Source organism: Hypomesus nipponensis, chromosome 27 (assembly GCF_054491055.1).
Source record: "Hypomesus nipponensis isolate SF chromosome 27, ASM5449105v1, whole genome shotgun sequence".
Taxonomy (NCBI): Eukaryota; Metazoa; Chordata; class Actinopteri; order Osmeriformes; family Osmeridae; genus Hypomesus; species Hypomesus nipponensis.
The window spans coordinates 5,147,240-5,164,405 of NC_140387.1; the positions used below are offsets into that span (position 1 = coordinate 5,147,240).

At 42.2% G+C, this 17,166-nt stretch overlaps 2 protein-coding genes across 2 annotated transcripts; one reads left to right on the forward strand and one right to left on the reverse strand.

The window, feature by feature from the left end:
* Positions 1 to 472: 472 nt before the first annotated feature.
* Positions 473 to 12,539, reverse strand: antxr1b (ANTXR cell adhesion molecule 1b). Its single transcript, XM_084694165.1, has 18 exons — positions 12,224 to 12,539; positions 10,589 to 10,660; positions 9,768 to 9,839; positions 9,213 to 9,294; positions 9,024 to 9,057; positions 8,570 to 8,649; positions 7,826 to 7,894; positions 7,314 to 7,394; positions 7,047 to 7,107; positions 6,839 to 6,937; positions 5,705 to 5,774; positions 5,042 to 5,120; positions 4,678 to 4,773; positions 4,442 to 4,483; positions 4,138 to 4,230; positions 3,609 to 3,776; positions 2,203 to 2,283; positions 473 to 1,257 (listed from the first exon to the last, which is right to left on the reverse strand). Exons 1-18 carry the CDS (start codon positions 12,376 to 12,378, stop codon positions 838 to 840), a joined length of 1,854 nt encoding a protein of 617 aa, XP_084550291.1. The 5' UTR covers positions 12,379 to 12,539; the 3' UTR covers positions 473 to 837.
* A 1,435-nt stretch (positions 12,540 to 13,974) lies between these two features.
* npffr1l1 (neuropeptide FF receptor 1 like 1) lies at positions 13,975 to 15,803 on the forward strand. The gene is made up of 3 exons (XM_084694166.1): positions 13,975 to 14,245; positions 14,611 to 14,710; positions 14,825 to 15,803. Exons 1-3 carry the CDS (start codon positions 13,975 to 13,977, stop codon positions 15,660 to 15,662), a joined length of 1,209 nt encoding a protein of 402 aa, XP_084550292.1. The 3' UTR covers positions 15,663 to 15,803.
* Positions 15,804 to 17,166: the final 1,363 nt, after the last annotated feature.

A 17,166-nucleotide genomic window follows, 5' to 3' on the forward strand; every position in this document is an offset into this window, starting at 1 on the left:
GTATGCTGGAAGTGGAAATTTCAACTCAACAGCAAACATTGGCCATGTGTGATTAAATATTTGGGCTGTCGGCACTTTTCGTCTTATCTGCTGGTCTGCACGCTCCTTCTCTCTCAATTTCTGGCTTCTTTTTTACTGCCATTTTCAATCACATTTGGATTGCCCTTTTCAATTAACGTTCCAGAGAGCTTCACATAACTGCACCTAAACGAAACCCTCGATGAAAGACCACGAGGGCACAAACAACTTTTGACATGATTAAATGAATCCCATTTCACCGAGTTTGCAACTAGTTGTGGCTGAGTACTAAAGACTACCTGAATCTATGGATGAAACCGCTGGTGCTGAAACACAAAGACGCCATCGCTGCCGTCCCTTCCTTTTCCTTTGAAGACCTCTTCTCGTAAGTCTTTTTCAATCCCTCTCTTTTTCTAGGCAGCGGTTTGACACTGACAAGACTTTCATATTCCCATTCCTTAGTATGCATGTTTTAATTCATTATTATGACAGTCATCAATGTCTCAATGATACATATCCGACTCGGCACGAAGAAATGACGAGAATGTGTATTTAGGAAAACAGCAGTGCGTGCTTTCAGCATAGTAAGCAACGTCTTTGTAATACACACAAGAAAATAAAAAGAGTCAACCAATTCTGTCAAGATATTTCGAAACAACCTGCTTGCGTTCTTGTGAGAGCTGGATGCTTTGGTCAGAAGATGATACAGAATTTGGGATATTCTGATTGGCCCCTCCATGGATCCGATGCTGATCCGTTCTTTGGAACACGACTTGACTCCTTCCTTTTCTCTTTTAACACGTCGGCCGCAGCAGGAGCCTAATGAGAGGGGCGCGGGGGAGGACGGGAGGGGGGGGGGGCTCTTTGCGGGGGCGGTGCTTGAGGCTCGGGAGGCAGAAAACCGGTAAGGGAAGGCGGTGTCGGGGAGCAAAGGGGCGGCGGGGTGGGTGGGGATGGCGGAGGGCTCGGAGACGAAGGCGGCAGAGCCCTGGTAGGAGCCGGGGTGTACGGGGGAGGGGTGATGGAGGACGGAGGCGGAGTGGAGGGCAGGGGCGGTAGTGTGGAGGGCAGGGGCGGTAGTGTGGAGGTGGGGGAGGGCGGTCTGTGGGAGAGGGTGTCTTGTGACGGAGGGTGATGATAGCTGTGAGGCAGGCTGTAGATGGGGGTGGAGGGGTGATTGTAGATTGGGTAGCGCGGAGCAGGGTACGATTTCACCCGCGTGAAGTTGATGCATCTCCCCTGTATTTCAGAGGATGAAGTTTGGAGAAAAAAACATTGTCAGCAGCAGGTGTACAACTATTCTAGAGTGAATACATATCGTCGCGTTATTTGCAACTGTGTCGGATCATATAAATAAAGTCATGGAAATGAGATCTCCACCCAAATCCTTGTTTTCTTATCGGCATGCAAATTGTTTTCTGGAAAAGTCTGACTAGAAGATTTAGTTGCATTGTGACAACATAATAGATGGAATGACCTCTTCCTCTCATTCTCTTCTGCTGGAGAGAAACAACAGCCCTGCCAGGGAAGGGCGAGGAGGGGATGGCTTCAACAGACACCAGACCATCCGTCAGTGCTGGAGCATTGACTTCAACTGAATTGAATGCTCCATGAAATGTAAAGTGCATTTGATCTCCTTGCAGACATTGTGTCTGCCTTACTGTGATGTTGTCTATTGGGGATATCAGGGTTCTTTATAAAGCAGCGCCAATTGAAAGAGGTTCTGAAAGACCTTTCACATTTGTTTTCCATTTGCTCTGCTCCATTCCTAAGGCTGCAGCCCTGGCCCAGTTAACCCTCCTCCTCTTCCTGAGGTTTAGAGTTCTTCGTCTTGTGACTTTGAAGGAGAGTCTGCCAAGCCGTGACATAGTGGGCTCTTTGGCCGCTTAACTGTTTCCTTCGAAATGCCTTTGTATGCTTCTTTCACAGCCATAAAGTATCCAGTTCTCACCCTCCCCCCCCCCCCCCCTCAAAAAAAAAGCTCAGTTATCTGTGGGACTTGACCCTGTCTGCTCACACTAAAATATGCATATACAATAGCATAGAGGTCTAACATTAACGTGACTCTTTGTTCTGGTTCTAATCTTATGAGTATGTTCGCCCGTTAACTGACTGAACAGTTTGTCCTTACAGGGTGTCTGACACATGCTGGCCTACTCTTTGCCGCTGTCTCCTGTGTCTCACCTTGTCTCCAGGGTGGGGTCTCATCAATGACACTCTGTCATAGCCCTTTCTCATGAAAACCAAGAGAGCATCCAGTTTGCCCTGCAAGAGAAGATGTGAAGATGACATTTATTCAAATCCTTGTTATTCCTTGTTTGCTGTCACGATCATGCCAAACTGTTGCTTGGTAACAAAACAGCCTACTTGAAAAAAAAAAAATAGGATTATAAAACGACAAATAATACCGTGTTCTGAGCGAGTCTGACGGGTTAGAGAAACCCAAAAATATACTTTAGCCTTAATGACCAGCTCCTGGTTTGTGTATCGGTTTCTTTCATTTCGGTTTCATTCATTTCTCAAATGTTTTGGTCTAACGCTACAGCCTGTGTTTTTGTCATTTCAATGTGCAGTGCACACGGTTTGACTCCCAGCCAGTCAAGGTAATAAGCTCCCATGGCAACAGCTAATGAAGTGTTTGAGATTGTTGGGCGCCTTCATTAAAATAATTTGCCGCGAAAGAACTGATCTTTGTCTTTAGACCTCTTCACAAGCTGTCTGTCATTCTGTCTGTCTTTGTCCCTGTTTTTATTTGACTCACAGCCTTTGTACTAGATACATTGAAAAGGTAGAGTACCCAGTAAAGTAGGACCACTGTTCAGATGAGTGGAGAAAATAGGGAAAGAATGTATTTTGGGGGAAAATAGCAGCAGCATTGCAGATTCCATTTCAGAGGAGTCAGTCAGTTTAAGTCTGGTTCAAATTACTGCCTATCCAGCTGACTAAGACATTATGAAACAAAAGGCATTAACTGTTTCCTGGATACACTGAGTTCTTAGGAACTTTAACGAACGAAGATAGTTTGGATAGTAAGTATCTTCTCAATTAATTACTGTGATCACTATATTGTTTGGAACAGGGCACATTTGATCATTGAAATAAGAATTCCAGTTAGTTTCAAACAGTTGTTCTACTTGGGCAACTCTATTATCTTCTTCACTTTTTTAAACCTGTATTATATAAATAACTGTACCTTTGTTGCACCTTGTGTAGAGCACTTTAGTGATATGTTGTGAAAAGTCCTGTAAATAATTTGAGCTGCTCTGTCGTTTGTTGCTTGTGCTCTTGTTGTTGTTGTTGTATCTACATGTATCTGACAACTGATGCATGGCTTAAAAATTAATTTCTGAATGTTTCTCTGTCTTATTAGTTGCAAGGTCTTGCTTGATAAGATACACATTTTGTCTTTGACATTTAAAGGGAACAATGGGAAAAATTAGGGGAAATTAGCTTTTGAAGCACCCATTTCCTTTATTCTCTCAAAATATATTTGCATAACAATCAAATTCCTGTCAGTCGACAGGTCCTTGAAAAGGAATACATTCAATGGAATTCAAAGGAATATTCAATGAATTGAAAGCTACTGTTACCTTGATGGGTGAGTACCACTTCTGGGCTCTGATGGGCTTGTGCATGCCATTGTTAAGGGTACGACTTGGAGGAAACTCAAACTCCTCCTCGGGCATCTTCACCCGGGCATTCTTAGCTTTCTCCAGCTTGGCACCTTCCTCCGTAGAGCCTTTATCTCCCCAGCGGACCTGAGGAGAGCCAGGAGGTGAGGCGGGAGGTGAGGCGGAGGGAGAGGCAGGAGGCGAAGCGGGGGGGTGAGGCGGGAGGTGAGGCGGAGGGAGAGGCAGAAGGTGAAGCGGTAGGTGAGGCGGAGGGAGAGGCAGGAGGAGAGGCGGGAGGAGAGAAACCAGATGACAGCAGAGACAGGAGGAGGGACAGCAGGAGTGTTGGTAGAAACAGAAAGAGAGACAGGAAGAGAGGCAGGGAGAGGCAGGAAGAGAGGCAGGAAGAGAGACAAGAAGAGAGGCCGGGTCAGTAAGCAGTCAGCGTTCTAAAGGAATTGACAGGGTGGTAATGGTTCCGTCCATAGTCCTAAAGTGGAGTTCTGACCTCCATCCTCTTGATGCCACCCACTCCTCGTCCTCCATAGTAAGACGCATCCACCGTGGGCCACCTCTTCTTTGGGAACCCATCCTCGTCATCCTAAAGAGGGAGAAAGGTGTCATCCAGAACACAGTTGGTCTTTATTTTAAAAGCATTGTTTCAGTGTTTAAAACAGAACAAAAAGCTTTATAAGATTCAGAGCCACTGGATATTTTTCAGATCAGACAGCTTTGGAATAAGTGTGTCTGTATAGGTGTGTGTGTGTGTGTATGTGTGTGTGTGTAATTATCAACCAACTGGAATCCCTTACAGAGCTATCCTCCATCTCCGGAGGAGGAGGCTCGCGAATGATCTGTGGAAAAACAAACAGGAGTTAGTGTTGTCAATACCACCTCAGTTCAAAATGAAACATGCACAGGACCAGGTAGTAGTCCTGCACGTACTGTGCTTCAAAGATGGAATCTCTGAACGTTGTCGCGGCATTTTTTTTTTTTCTAGTGTCAATCATCAGACGAATCATCTTTAGTCAACAGCTGTCCCACTGACCACAGTGCAGCATAGCGGCCAGAACCACCACAGCATGGCCACCGTCAACAGAAGGAGAAGGATGAGCAGAGCGATGGCCAAGTATGTCCCATCAGACTGGATGGAAAAGCAAAGATGTGAGTATTATGTTATGTTCTGATTTCATACCGTGAGATTTGTATCAAAACAAAAGCCAACTGACCGATGGTCCAAACTGCCTGGCTTTTGTGTTACACGTTGAATTACTTACAGCATATCAGTGGGAGGCTATTTCAGGCCAAGAATGGAATACATTTGCTCTGTACTGGACATTTAGAAGTGATTAGATAACCTGACCATATGTAGTCAAGGCAACAGAGTGGTGACTCTCTGCTCTGCTACTTACACAGCTAACTGCAGTGATGGTTACCGAGCTGGAGATGAAGCTCAGGCCATTGTTCATGCTGACGTGGAGGGTGGCCGTCCTAGGGAAGGGAAGCATAGTTGGGAGGTGGGCTTTGAAAGAGTGAAGACAGCATCCCATCTGGGTAGGGGGGCATTGTCCATCAATGCCGACACTGTCCCCGAATACATTTCCTCAATTCATTTGAAACAGCAAAAACGGAGCGTTGTCATGAGACGTGCTTCTTGAATACACACCGAGTACTATGAAGTCGATTTGGTGAGATGCAACCTCAAACGTAGCCACGGTATGATCGTTTTAGAAATCAGATCGATGACATTCTGTCATACATCATACCAATGTATATATAAAAGGGTGAAAAACTGTTTCAGAGCCAAGCCAAGGCTTGATAGAAAGAGCTAGAGCAGACAGATGTCAGACAGCTGAGTGGTGAGGGAGTCGGGCTAGTAATCAGAAGGTTGCTGGATCGATTCCCCGCCATGCCAAAAAAAAAAAAAAATGACAATGTGTCCTTGGGCAAGGCACTTCACCCTACTTGCCTCGGGGGGAATGTCCCTGTACTTACTGTAAGTCGCTCTGGATAAGAGTGTCTGCTAAATGACTAAATATAAATGTAGAGCAGTGGATAGGAGACTAATCACTTACGTTCTCTCCTTTTCCAACACAGGAGCTGGACACAACAGATACGTATCTTTCACCACCAGGGGCCTCTTCACTGGGAACAGACAGCAGAATACTCTGTGTCATACAGGGCTACAATACACAAGGTGTCAGTCATGTCTTGTCGTACTGAGTGTGACTATAGTTTAAAAGTCATTCATACATTGTGTAGCTTTCAAATCATTAAGGAACGATGCCCTGGATAAGTCATTTGAGAACATTCTTTCTCTTATTTGCGTCCTGGATTTCCTTTACTTGTGGTTCGTGAAGCAACTGAAACTCACTTCTGGGGCTGTGGTTTGTTTACCCTGGCTGGACTGAGCACGAGCTTAGTGTGTGCACAGACAGCTCACAACTCTGATGAGGTCCACATTCCCCCTAGACATTTGAGAGGGCCTAAGTATTTTACCAGCTGAGGCAAAGTAGGAGAAGGTGGCCATGATGGTTGGGAAGGGGGCTGGGAATGGAGGAGGGAGTTCCATCAACAGAGGTAGACTGTCCTATCCCTTCATCCCTTTACTTTTTATCTGGCCACGATGAGCTCTGTTTGTAAATTAAAACTGTCCCCTGAAATAACAGTTTACATTGTGTGAAGGCTCAATACTTTTCAGTCCCCTACTGTAGCTTGGGCCCCAAGAGGTGTCTGAAAACTGCAAGTTGGGGGATTAACAATGAGTAGGTATCATGAGTGAAACTGACACATTTCAAAAAGAACAAATCTAAGCCTTCTTCACTCGGTTGTCCCACAGACACAATTGTGAAACTATTTCTCACCTTCTCATAACAATTATTAACACTTCCAGACTTCCGAGCGTCATTTTATTTGAGTCAAAATAGTGTAAAAAAAACAATACTTTGATTCTGTTTCCAGCTTGCTTTTCATGCTCAGTAGGATTACTATCTGCTCTACTCTTAAAAAACAAATTCATTCCTTTATTACATATTAACTATAGGTTTCCTTGGTTCCTAAACCCAATATCACGGTGGTGCTCCTTTAAGTAAATACGTGATGAAGATGAAAGTATATCTATTCTTAAACAACTGGACCCCGTTACAATGCACAAGGGGCTCCCACGCATGTTGCAATATTCCATCAGTGTCACGGTTGGTATCACTTACTTAAGGTGAGGGTGTCGTTGATGACAAAGCTACAGAGGACCTTCTCCACACTGCGGGCATGCAGGAAACCGTTTCCATTGACCACAACCTGAAAAGATTCTGAGAGGAATTGGACATTCGGTGTGATATCTGAAAGAACATTGCAGGGCTGTTGTTTGTTTATGTAGAAGGATACACCGTGTTCCTGTATAGCAGGACTGCAACTCACCTCCCTCACATATACTGGAGGGCTCTACAGCCAGGATCTCTATACATGATCTCTTCAAGATCTGCATGAGAGGGGGAAGAAGACACACAAAGAGATGGGGTACTATGACGACAATCATGGCAATGTTGATGACGACCAGAAGCAGCCCTAGTAACGGTTGTTTAATGTTTGAACCAAGGCCTGAGTTAACGTATCTATCCAGAAACCATTTGTGTAATTGTGACTACATCCAGCATGCCAATTGCTCTTTGAAGTTGTTGGTCTTACCGAGTCAATAACCCCTTGTAGGGCTTCAAAGCCATCGTTCACAGGGAACACATGGTCCTTGCTGTCAGCTATTGTCCAAAGCTGTGCCGAGATAACAATATTTGGGTTGCATTACTGCATGTAACAGTTTGAATCTATCTGTTGTCAAACAGGAACTGTACATGGTTATTGATTGTTATGGTTGTTGGCTATACAGGATTTAACACAAGAGAAGTGAGGCATGGAAGAGAGGAGGTTAAAGGTGTATGTGGAGTACTCGAAAACATCCGTTGAAGGACGTGCGTCTAAAGCAAGATACTAATTAGCATCCACTTTACTCTTGGAAAAGATTGAGCCGTAGTGCTACTCTTTCTTGGTGCCAACAAAGAGTAGGCAGGAGAGCCTTGTTAGGTTAAAGGTCAAATTACAAGGTGGTACTCTTTTGAACATGTTGTTTGACCTTTACAACTGCTCTTACTGACAAACTCAATTCAGTTCCCATTTTACAATCCTCCCACATGCAACTCATGTACCTGAGTTTCATTGAAGTCCTTCACTCCCACACAGTAGACTGAAGCCCCCAACTGTCGAGAGCGACTCGCCTGGTTTCAAATGGGATATGAAAACAAGCATGTTGGTGCCAAACTGATGTTTGATCTTGAAAGACTATCATTTGGAAAAGATGTTGACAACTTGAGATTAGTAGTAAAAAAAAAAACGAAAAAAAATGTTATTTAGGTTCAAACCGACTGTGTGGTGGTGAATGGTTAATGTTGTGTCTGAGAGTGCCAGGACTGGACTTCTACTATAGAACTGTTGCAGAAAACAAAAACCTCTAAACAGAAAACAGAAGTCTATGGTTGTAGTTTCAAGAGAATAACAAGTATTTCATCCAATTTGTATATCTTTGTTTACCTATCTAAGGTGTGAACACAATAAAGACATTACGTGTACTACTCGGAATTCATGATATACACATCTGGTGGAAAGCTGAGATTGAACTTGTATAAACCAGACCATTTGCTTAACCCAAACAAAGGCTGGCTGATCTGTTCTCCATATTTAAACAACACTTTCCTCAGATTCAAAGCTAATGCAAGAAATGTAATTTAGGGTTAAGACTTCACAAAGTAGTCCAGGAACAAACAGAAATGTCACACACACAAAGAAAGACAAACGGATACTGTTACATTTTGAACACAGAAACAAATAACCAGAAATTTGGACCAGATTTGGAAATGCATGAGCTGACTGGCTGTGGTAGGTGTCTACTTCACCTCTCTCTCAGCCAGGTCAAACTGAGTCTCCCTCAGCTCTCCATCGGTCAAGGCGATGATGACGCTGGCCGTTCGGTAACCTGGTGATCGAGAACACATGGATTCACATTACAAACAGAGGGCATGGCCCCACGTACTCACACTGTCACTATGGCAAAAGGGACACTTCAGTAATACCAACATGTAATTGGCCTTTCCAATAATCCACACCACTGCTAAAGCATCCAAACTTAAAAAAAAGATTTGAAGTATTGAGCTATCTTGAGATATTTATACCTTTGTAAAAACTTGAGATATTTTTGATGAAATGTTCTGCAATTGTACAGAATGTTACCTGGGCTACTCACATTCTCTCTGGGACAACGTATTGATTTAGATAATACATATCTCAAAGGATATCCATTTGGATTTACCACCGTTGGAATGCATAATTTGGGTGTATTATCATACTTACCATAACCAGTTGCATAGTAGATTTGTTCACTGGCCTGAAGTACAAGAGATTTGAAAGACATTTCATGAAGTCTATACATTTATTTTGGTGCCTTGTAATTTCACATACAGTTTATCCAGCTTTTCCAATTTTGTAGATCACCATACAACCACATTTAACTTGACTTGATGTATATGCTTGAAGACTCACCTTCTCAAAGCCTTTATGCATGAAGGTATCTCCCCCAGGTTGCACCATCCTTAACTCCTCAAGTCCGGCCCGAATGAGTTCCCTACCCACAAACACATCCACATAATCCACCAAGTATTTGAATGCTCTTCACGGAATAAACCTGATCAATTAAATTCTCCTGAATAGACTGAATTAAAAGACAGTCGAGCGAGTTGAGGTCAACATCACTTCAGATCATTTGTTTCCTGCCATATCCGTCGTGTCAAACCATGTCAAGCAAACACTGTGATAGTAGTGAGTGGAGTATACTTTGGGTAGGAGGAAGAGGTAGTGTAAGGATAATTTTATTGTCATTCCAAAAACATTTGCATGAGCCGGAACGAAATGTGGTACTGAGGTTCGGGTTAAAACCACTCACAAATAAATAACTAAAACAAAATCTTACATAAATACAATAAATACAGACAACCATTCATACGCACAAGTGGATACATACTAAAATGACCTGAGAAATTAGCAGCATAGTGGAAACAATTCAGTGTAACAGTTCAAGTTTGTCAATTCATGTCTTGCCTGTCTTCTGTCAGTTTCATCAAGATCCGTCCTTCTTTAGAAAACACAATAAACGACATCCGGAGCTGAGGACTTCACAAGGGGTAACAGGAGGGAAGAGAAAGAGAGATACATTTGTTAATCTGGAAAAGAGGTCTGTCATTAACCACTGATCAATTAACAATCAATAAAGATTACAACTACCGGTAAGGATTATTTTATTACTATACTTGTATACTGTTTTGAATGTTCTGAATATAATAAACAATGTTTGATCTATACCCTGCTATATTAGCTCATGAGAACATGACCCTTGGTCATGTTTAGAAGAAAAATAGGCCTATCTATGGATTACGTTGCTTGTATCATTGATAAACTGTCATTATGCTGTTTGCTAAAGCTTGCCTGTGTCTGGATAGCCATAAGTTAGTTATTTTGTAGGATGCAACGAGGAATTGTCTGTGACACTAGATTGTAGGTCAGAGATCACAATGTTGACAAATAGTATAAGGCCATGAAACGTTGAATGTGGAAAATAAGAGGAAAGTCAAGGCCATTTCAAGGAGCCCTATCTAAAGACCTAAACAAAAGCGATCTAGCACCATGTGCACTGCATTTCCTCTCAGTGTTTGGGGAGGCTATGTTGATTGACACCCCTTAACGTTTAAAGGGAGAGTAAAATATCCCATATTGTGATCCTATTTAAAATATGTATGTTTCAACCTGTGCATTACTTTAATATTTTGTTTCTGTTGTATTTCCTTCATGACTATTACACAGTGTTTCCATGACATCCATATTTCCATTTTTTGTTTTGTTACTGTTCTTCAACTGTACACTACCTGATGAATTTATGAGCAAGATGATCAACAAAGTAATATATTTCATTCCAGTGGTGCTGCACACTCCCGGACCTGAAAAAATAATGAGGAGATTTCAGCAACAAGATACAGAACAGTTTAGTTCACATCCACCATGAGCACAGTAATCATCATTGTGTCCTATTAGAGTAAAATCATGGGAAATGTGTTCAATTTCCAACATGAGAACGTTCTTTCTTTCAAAGGACTGTATGTGCATGTGTGTGTGCACAAGTCTCTGTGCATACACACACCATGTTTAGGCTGCACTGATCAAATGAATATTTCTTGTCTTGTTATGCTGTAGAGCCTTCAGGCACCGTTACCATGACGCACAATCCAGCTGAGCGGGGGGGGGGGGGGGGAGTTTGGACACCATAAAGGAAAATGTTTTTTTTTTGTGGTATGCGCCTTTACTGGTACAGCTCCATAAACGTAGACAGAAACCCTCTTCACTCGGGATCTGAGCCCAGATTTTCCAAAGCAGTGTTCAATGTTCAAAACAAAGTTTTGGCGGGTGGACTTGGTGGTTTTGATCCAGTGCAACTCAAATCAATTCAACTTTTCTTATCACACATCACTTGGCCACTCGGCAATGATCACACTGTAACACACACATATATATACCTATATACATATACAGTATGTATATACATACAATGAATACAAACAACGAAAGGAATAAGGTGTGCACAGTGATGTTATCAATGATTAATTTACGACCACATTACATTCCTATTGTATATACAGTATGTTATGTACCGGTCGTAGTATCATATTTATACAGACAATATTCTCTCCGTTCACATTTTATTTCCCTTGGTATGAGGCTGCATGCTCAGTGCTGAGAGACACTGACAAACACTCTAGAACTTTGGGATGTCTGGTTCTAATGGTGAAAGGGTTCCACACACAAAGAGAGAGAAACACAGAGAGAGAGTGAGAACCAGATACAGACAGCAGCTCTCACAAAACACATTATTAGGAAAATACTACAGCAAAACAATTTGCCTCGACGCAGAAATCTTTCCCAAATAAAAGATAACCCAGTACTATGGAAGCTCAGTTTGTATCTGAATGTTATGAGCCCCACCAAAGGAACGTCAATACTGTGGTGACGCTAGAATCGAAGGGAGCTCTCTGCATCTGGAAACTCAGTGATGGGTGACTAACACAAACCATAACAAACACCATTTCTAACACACAACACCTCAAGCCTATGTCCTGTGTCCATATCCTGTGTCTTCATGTCATCAACACATGGATTGATTTTTCCGTGGGGATACAGCTCTTCCTCTACTGTGCTACTCACTATGGTCTGTCACCTGAACCTTTGAAACACACACCTGCTTTTGGGAACGAGCAGATTCGATAACACACGATAAGAGATTGCTTCGCCGTAAGCATTTCCCAGGACGAGGAAATGAACGACGACGCACAGACATGTTTCTGATTACAAAACCGAGTCAAAACAAACATCTGGTTATCTTTCAGCATGCATTGCCAACACGTTCCTGTGTACGCTAGGGGGGGGGGACCAACAGCCACAAGATCGCAAGAAATCCCTAGAAAATCCATACGTTATTGCAGATCCCGGGTTAAAGGGGAAAAACTCACTTGTCCAAAACAAAGTAGAGATCAAATCCTCCATAGCAGGAGGATCCAGCCTCCCGCCTGTCAAAGTTCTGTCCTGCACTCCCAGCCACCAGCACAGTCACCAGGATACCCATCTCCAGCACCAGCATGGCCTTCCTGTCACAACACTGGAACATGACTCCAGCTTCGGGAAGATGTATCTCCGTAGAAGCCTCGCTGCAGTTTGAACCAGGCAGCTGTGGCACGGCAGCATTCCAGACTTGAGATCTTCCAGTCTGGATCACTGTCCCATCTCTGCTGCGGGAGCAACAGTCCTGGGCCGAGAGAGGAGGAGGGACTGGGCTGTTTGGACTGGATCGACAGGAGGTGCTACACGCACAGTACACACGCACATGCACGTACAGAGGAGCGCACACGTGGATATAGTGCAGACACACACACACATGGCACACACAAACACAACACATGTATTGTTGTGATTCAACAATTTTGGATACACGGAAGCACTAGTAGATTAAATTGATCACATGTGCTCACATGTGCAATACTTGCCTTTTAATTACAAAACCAGTGGCAAATGGTACTGTCAAAGACTGGAAAATAGTTTTCAAACTTCAGTTTGTTTTCACGTTTCATGGGGAGCACTAGTGCCACCAACTGGCAAATTTTACAACTGCATAAATAATGCTGAGTGTTAATGTCAGTGAATAATAACTGATTATATTTCAGATCTCTACTTTGTTTGATCTCAACATGTTTTTGCTTGGCTAAGCAAAATAAATAGAATGGAACAACGACAAACTTAATTTTAAAAATGTGTTATGATGTACTGTATGTGAACGTTTAGACTTGAATAATTATTTGATACATTCGACATACTCTCCATGCGACCATTGAGAGAAGACTTTCATCGTGTTTAGCTATGTTTAACTGATGACAAATCAAATACTAATATACTAAACACATGTTAATAATGACAAACTCTGACATTGGGACACGTTCATCGCATAAAATATATATTTAAAGTTAACGAACTAACCTTGCCTCTAGTAGCTTCAACAGAACGTTTTGGGGGACAGAACAGAAGCACACAGTCAAAAGCTTCAAAGTATAAAGTACATTATAATGATCATTAACAATAATAATCTAAAATTATATTTGTTACAAATTATATATATGCCGTCGTGGTCAACGTATTGATTCAATAGGCTTTTATTTCCGACACAATGTGACTTTGATCTCCATGTTATCGAAGAGGTTGGTGAACATGTCTTCCAGAATGACGCTGCCAGTTTCTCAAATATAAAGGATGTGTTTTTCCTCGTCAGTTGCAGGGATAGCACACCTGTTGAACACATTGGACAACACTACTTCGGTGACCAGGCGCTTGCATAACCTGGAGGTAATTATTGTAGCAAGAGTAGCATATATAACGCAGGTTTTCAAAATGTAAAAAGATATTTTGACTACAGTATGTTTATTCTTCATGTCAGTAATTTTCCTGAAATTATTGAACCTATACATCTAGTCTTGCTTGTACAAGGACTGTATAAGAATTGTATCTAACCAATTTTCAGAACAGTACAATTCACACATTTCAGTAAAATGTAATTTTGAGATGTTAACTGCAAAGTTTTGTAGTCTAAATGTTAAATTGTATAGTCGTTGTTATAAAGCGCGTGCATGACTATTTTGACACACCTGCAGATTTGTATTTCTTCACCACATACTTCTAAAAATCTTCAAGTCCTTGAGGATTTAACTGGATGAAAATGAACAGCACCATGGACAGCGACGAAATGAGCAACTGCACCTTCATGCCGTATTACCTGCATACCACCGGGATGACCATGCTGTACATCATTTGTTATGGCGGGATTCTGCTGCTCTGTGTCGGGGGAAATGTGCTTGTCTCTTTGGTAGTTCTTCGAAATCGGAACATGCGGTCCGTCACCAATCTCTTTATTCTTAACTTGGCACTAAGTGACCTGCTCATCGGAGTGTTCTGCATTCCAACAACTTTAATTGATAACCTGATATCAGGTGGGGTTTCTTCCTATTATTATAATTTACATAATACTTATTGTTTATAACAATTGTGGAGTTTTCCATCTCTGTACGATATGATCAATTATAAGCCCAAAATGTATTCATTAAGAAACGGTCAATATTGTCTGCGGATTTATGTGATGCGTCAACTCATGACATTCGTGGACTAGAATAAAAAAGATTTGTAACAATATGAGACCCCAAACTTGACATTTGAGGTGGATCTGTATGGGAATTTGCCTCACACTCTAATTGGCCAAATAATTTAGTTTTCTGTTTGTGTGGTGTGGTGATAGATCGTTCCATAAAGCACACATTGATTTGGTGTTGTTGAGTGATCCATCTCTATTTCTTCTCAGGTTGGCCATTTGGACAGTTCACATGCACCATGAGCAATCTGGTCCAGGGAATGTCCGTGTCAGCCTCAGTGTTCACACTGGTGGCAATTGCCATCGACAGGTAGGTCCACATGCTTGATAACCTCAATCGAAAGCAGTTCAAAATCCAAACTACATTTGGATTTCTAAAGGCATAATGATGGTCTACTTTGACCTTTACCCTTTTCTCCCTCAGATTCACAGGTATCGTGTACCCATTCAGGCATCGTATGAGGCCCGTAAGTGCCCTTCTTGTCCTCTTCTTCATCTGGCTGGCGGCCTTCGCCGTCATCTGCCCCTCGGCTGCCACGCTGACCGTCATCCGCCTGGAGGACACCTACATGGTCCAGGACAACCAAACCTACCCTGTCTTTGTCTGCTTCGAGAACTGGCCCCGGTCAGAGATGCGGCAGGTGTACACAATGGTCATCTTTATTCACGTCTACCTCGCGCCTCTGGTGCTCATCAGTATCATGTACGGCTGCATTGCAGCCAAACTCTGCACCAACCTGAGGCAAGTGGGGATCGCCGAAGTCAGGAGAACTCGTTCCCAGCGCAGGGCAAAGGTCATCAAAATGCTTATTATGGTAGCGGTTCTTTTCATGCTATCGTGGCTGCCGCTGTGGACTCTGATGCTGCTGACGGACTATGGCGAACTGGACAAGCAACAGATAGACTTCCTCAGCAGCTATGTGTTCCCTGTAGCTCACTGGCTGGCCTTTTTCAACAGCGGCATCAATCCTGTCATCTACGGCTTTTTCAACAAAAACTTTCGGAGGGGGTTCCAGGGTGCTGTAGCCTGCAGGCACTGTGATTCCGGAAGGACCATGGTGACTACAATGCATCATGGAACCTTTCGTTTCTTGCCACATAAAAGAGTGTGCGTTGAAAAACCAGAATGTTGTGGGAGACAAAAAAACAATAGATTGGTAGATGCTCTTAAGATTACTCCACAGGGGACTCAGGGAATCCTTCTAGAGGACATAAATACAATTGCTGCTCGTAATAAGGTCATCACAGCCTGGGAGAAGTGATAGAAAAGAGCTTGAAGGCCAGAGGGCGCCAAATTCCTCAGTGTATGAGGGATAAGATCAGTAAAACAATGGGCTTGTTCTCAAGGATCAGGAACTTGCTATGCCCCTTGCATTGTGGGGAACCATTCAGTTTGACCTGTTAGGACCGTCGCTAGTGGGGGGGGGGGGGGGGGGGGGGAAGGTGGTGCGAATTATAAGGGTCCACGCTGCCCAGGGGGCCCAACAAAATCCAGCAGTTATGCTATATATACCTGTTCTGTGTATAATTATAATTTTTTGTATTGGTTGTATGAGATTTTCATGCAACTCAAGATGAGGTCCACGCAGTCTTTTGTATAAGGAGCTGGGCTGTCATCCAGTTGCTTCTCACTGACTGTGCCATGGGATGCAGGAAGGAGAAAGTGTTTTGTTTTACTATTTATTTTCATATTTGTCACGTGTGACACTCGGATGTCACTTTTGTTTTTGTCCTCTGAGAGGCAATTAAACATCTCCAATCACCTCTCCCCAAATGTACAGTATGCATAAATGTTTTAATGTTGGTATTACAGCTTTGTTAGCTGACTGGGAATATTAATGTTACTGTAATTTAATTTACTAGTACTATATTTGTTTGTTTCTTGACTTTATACCGTTATATATGGTTTTGGGGGTATATTAAGATCATGTGAGGCAGGTGGACAACACAACCACAAAATAAACATAACTCGTTTATTTAGCTCATTAATTACTGTTAATATTGATCATTTTACATTTAATCACAGCTGTATTTGATTGAATTGGCAAGTTATTTAAAGTATTGTATTTTGTCTGTCGGTATTAAATGTTTAAACATACTGACAAAATGTGAGGCTATGCATCATTGTAACTTTTAAATAAAAAAACATTTCAATTTTTTTCATATTAAAATAGCCAATTTTAATATGGCGTCAGCTATGGAGCTGGTACTTCAATATAAATACAACTGAGTTGAGCTCAACTGCACTACAGTAAGCAATTGTTGTTGATAAGGATCTTGCGAGTTGCAAACGGGCATGCCACAAGAAAATTGTTCTTAGTAATATAACCTAATCAGTCCTTTGTCGGTGTCAAAATAATTCATACAATCACCATACAATGTCTACCTTCTACCTACCGTCTACCAAAAAAAAACACACAACTTGCTCCAAATCCTTAGTTCATCTCTCAAAGACAGATATGCATGTCAATAAACATGTCAGTGCCATCAAAATGATTACTTAGTCATTGTTCACAAGCAAAATAGTCAAAATGCTTAACCATGTTATCAATAGGCTATAACATAGTACTGTTGAGTATTTTCTAATGTAAAATATGGGTGTATATATAAGATGTTTAGCACAATGAGGGGTTAAGACTATTCAATAGAAAACCAATGCATATTGATCAACATGATAAAAGCAATTGGTAATGAAGAAAACAGCAGCTACAAATTGCTACACATTGGCACAAGCATTGGCAATTTGATCCTTAAAATTGCTTTTAT

What these genes read in the sequence shown, in the direction of transcription:
- antxr1b (XM_084694165.1), bottom strand. Translation starts at nt 12,378, where the DNA reads ATGTTCCAGTGTTGTGACAGGAAGGCCATGCTGGTGCTGGAGATGGGT. An exon ending in CTACTATGCAACTGGTTATG is followed by an intron (nt 8,650 to 9,023) that starts GTAAGTATGATA and finishes CTCGATCACCAG; the next exon opens with GTTACCGAACGGCCAGCGTC. An exon ending in GACCCCACCCTGGAGACAAG is followed by an intron (nt 1,258 to 2,202) that starts GTGAGACACAGG and finishes TCTGAAATACAG; the next exon opens with GGGAGATGCATCAACTTCAC.
- npffr1l1 (XM_084694166.1), top strand. Translation starts at nt 13,975, where the DNA reads ATGAACAGCACCATGGACAGCGACGAAATGAGCAACTGCACCTTCATG. An exon ending in AATTGATAACCTGATATCAG is followed by an intron (nt 14,246 to 14,610) that starts GTGGGGTTTCTT and finishes ATTTCTTCTCAG; the next exon opens with GTTGGCCATTTGGACAGTTC. An exon ending in GTGGCAATTGCCATCGACAG is followed by an intron (nt 14,711 to 14,824) that starts GTAGGTCCACAT and finishes TTTCTCCCTCAG; the next exon opens with ATTCACAGGTATCGTGTACC.